Source organism: Mastomys coucha, unplaced genomic scaffold (genome assembly GCF_008632895.1).
Source record: "Mastomys coucha isolate ucsf_1 unplaced genomic scaffold, UCSF_Mcou_1 pScaffold5, whole genome shotgun sequence".
Taxonomy (NCBI): domain Eukaryota; kingdom Metazoa; phylum Chordata; class Mammalia; order Rodentia; family Muridae; genus Mastomys; species Mastomys coucha.
Genome location: NW_022196911.1, coordinates 23173475 through 23175939, shown reverse-complemented (window position 1 = coordinate 23175939; position 2465 = coordinate 23173475). Strand labels below are relative to the sequence as shown.

The 2465-nt window shown below is 46.9% G+C and overlaps 1 protein-coding gene across 1 annotated transcript; it reads left to right on the top strand.

The window, feature by feature from the left end:
- The first annotated feature begins 371 nt into the window (after positions 1-371).
- LOC116076792 (olfactory receptor 1361-like) lies at positions 372-1313 on the top strand. The gene has a single exon (XM_031350726.1). The coding sequence runs from the start codon at positions 372-374 to the stop codon at positions 1311-1313; it is 942 nt and encodes a 313-aa protein (XP_031206586.1).
- Positions 1314-2465: the final 1152 nt, after the last annotated feature.

Here is a 2465-nt window from a genome sequence, read left to right as displayed (position 1 = left end):
AAAAACAACATTAGACAGTTAGGCATTGTGGCCATCTCCCAATAAACTTGGGAGGCAAAGTCAGGAGAGTTCTAGGTCATCCTGGATAATACAGGAGTCCCTGTCTCAAAGAACAAAAAGCACACATGGCTGATCAGTAACCTACCAACAGGAACTGTCATAACATGTGCTGTGTTTTCCTGAGGTGGGGCACAGAATACATGAACAAGCTATCAGACTACACTAATAAGGAAGTTAAGCCACTGCACTGGTCAGAATGCTCATGCTTGTGCTAACTCCTCTGATCTATTTCTCTGTTATTTTAAGTGTCCATCCAGTCTTCACAAGTATCCCCAAGAACAGGATTTAATCATCTCCCTAGTTATAAGACAATGAGCGGCATCAACCAGTCGAGTGTCTCTGAGTTCCTCCTCCTGGGACTCTCCAGGCAGCCCCAACAGCAGCAGCTTCTCTTCCTGCTCTTCTTCATCATGTACCTGGCCACTGTGCTGGGAAACCTGCTCATCATCCTGGCCATCAGCACAGACTCCTGCCTGCACACCCCCATGTACTTCTTCCTCAGCAACCTGTCCTTTGTGGATGTCTGCTTCTCCTCCACCACTATCCCCAAGGTACTGGCCAACCACATACTCGGGAGTCAGGCCATTTCCTTCTCTGGGTGTCTCACACAGATGTATTTCCTTTTCATGTTTGTGGACATGGACAATTTCCTGCTGGCTGTGATGGCCTATGACCGATTTGTGGCCATATGCCACCCTTTACACTACACAACAAAGATGACCCATAAGCTCTGTGTCCTGATGGTGGCTGGATCATGGGTCACTGCCAATCTGAATGTCCTATTACACACTCTGCTCATGGCTCGACTCTCCTTTTGTGAGGACAACATCATCCCCCACTTCTTCTGCGATGTGACTCCCCTCCTGAAACTCTCCTGCTCAGACACACATCTCAATGAGCTGATGATTCTTACTGAGGGAGCTGTGATCATGGTCACCCCATTTGTCTGCATCCTGATCTCCTACATCCATATCACCTGTGCTGTACTGAGAGTCTCATCCCCTAGGGGAGGATGGAAAGCCTTCTCCACCTGTGGCTCCCACCTGGCTGTGGTCTGCCTCTTCTATGGCACCATCATTGCTGTGTATTTTAACCCCTCATCTGCCCACTCACCTGAGAAGGACACGGCAGCCACCGTGTTGTACACAGTGGTGACTCCCATGCTGAACCCTTTTATCTACAGCCTGAGGAACAGGGACTTGAAAGGGGCTCTACAAAAACTGGTCCACAGAAGGACTTTCTCTGCCCAGTGAGAGTATTCGGACTGAACATGCTCCCTACCACATTTCAGAGTCGAGCACAATTCAGCAACTGGACTGTGTTAGGCTCAGTCGCAATACAATTTTGTTTCTTGTTTCTTAGCAGCCTCTCATTCACCAGGTGCCTGGGTATATTTACCAAATGATAGGGATTGGTCTTGATTCTTTAGGGAGTTCTAGGGATGGAACTTAGCATATACTCACAAATAGTTCAACCACCTACTGTATTCTGTAGACATTCATACTGACTATAAAATCATTTAGTGGGCAGGTCAAGTCCTAACTTTTTGTATGTCTGTCTGCCTCTCCTGCTGCACGCTCATATGCTTGGTATATGTTTGTGAATGTGTGAATAGAGGACAGAGGTCAACCTTGGGTGTCATGTCTCAGGAGCCATACACCCTCTTGTGGAGACAGTGTCCTTCAGGAGACCATAGGCTCATCTATCAGGCTAGACTGGCTGTCCAGTGTGTCCCAGGATCCTCTGGTTCTCATCCCCTCAGCCCTGGGATTACAAAAGTACTCAATGGAGTCGTGCCTTTTACATTGGTTCATAGAATTAAATCAGGCTCTCATGCATAGAAGGAAAGTTGCTTACAGACCGAACCATCTGCTGTTTAAGGAAGAATTATTTTTGAGCTAAATATGGTGCCATACCCACAGACAGATGGATGTCTGTGAGTTTGAGACCAGCTTGGTCTACATAGAGAGTCCAAGGCCATCTAAGGTTACATACTGAGACCTTGTCTCAAATACATACAATTTAAAAAGATTTATTTTGTTATTTCAATGTATTTGTGTGTGTGAGTGTGTGTGTGTGTGTGTACATGCATGGCATGTCAGGTGGAAGCCAGAGGACAACTTGCAGGAGTCAGTGATCCCACAATTGTGTGGGTCCCAGGAACTCAACTCATATGGTCAGTCCTTGTGGCAAGTGCCTTTATCACCTGAGACAACTCGCCTGCCCCTGAGATGCTCCTGTTAAGAGTTCTGCTTGGGAGACAGGTGTTACATGCATATTTGCATATTAAGATCACCTAAGGATCTAATACAGTGTATAATCTCCACACTGAACACATCAGTCAGGGGCTCTGGAGGGAGGGGCAACACGGAGACTGAGAAAACCTCTGAGGTGTTTCTAATGAC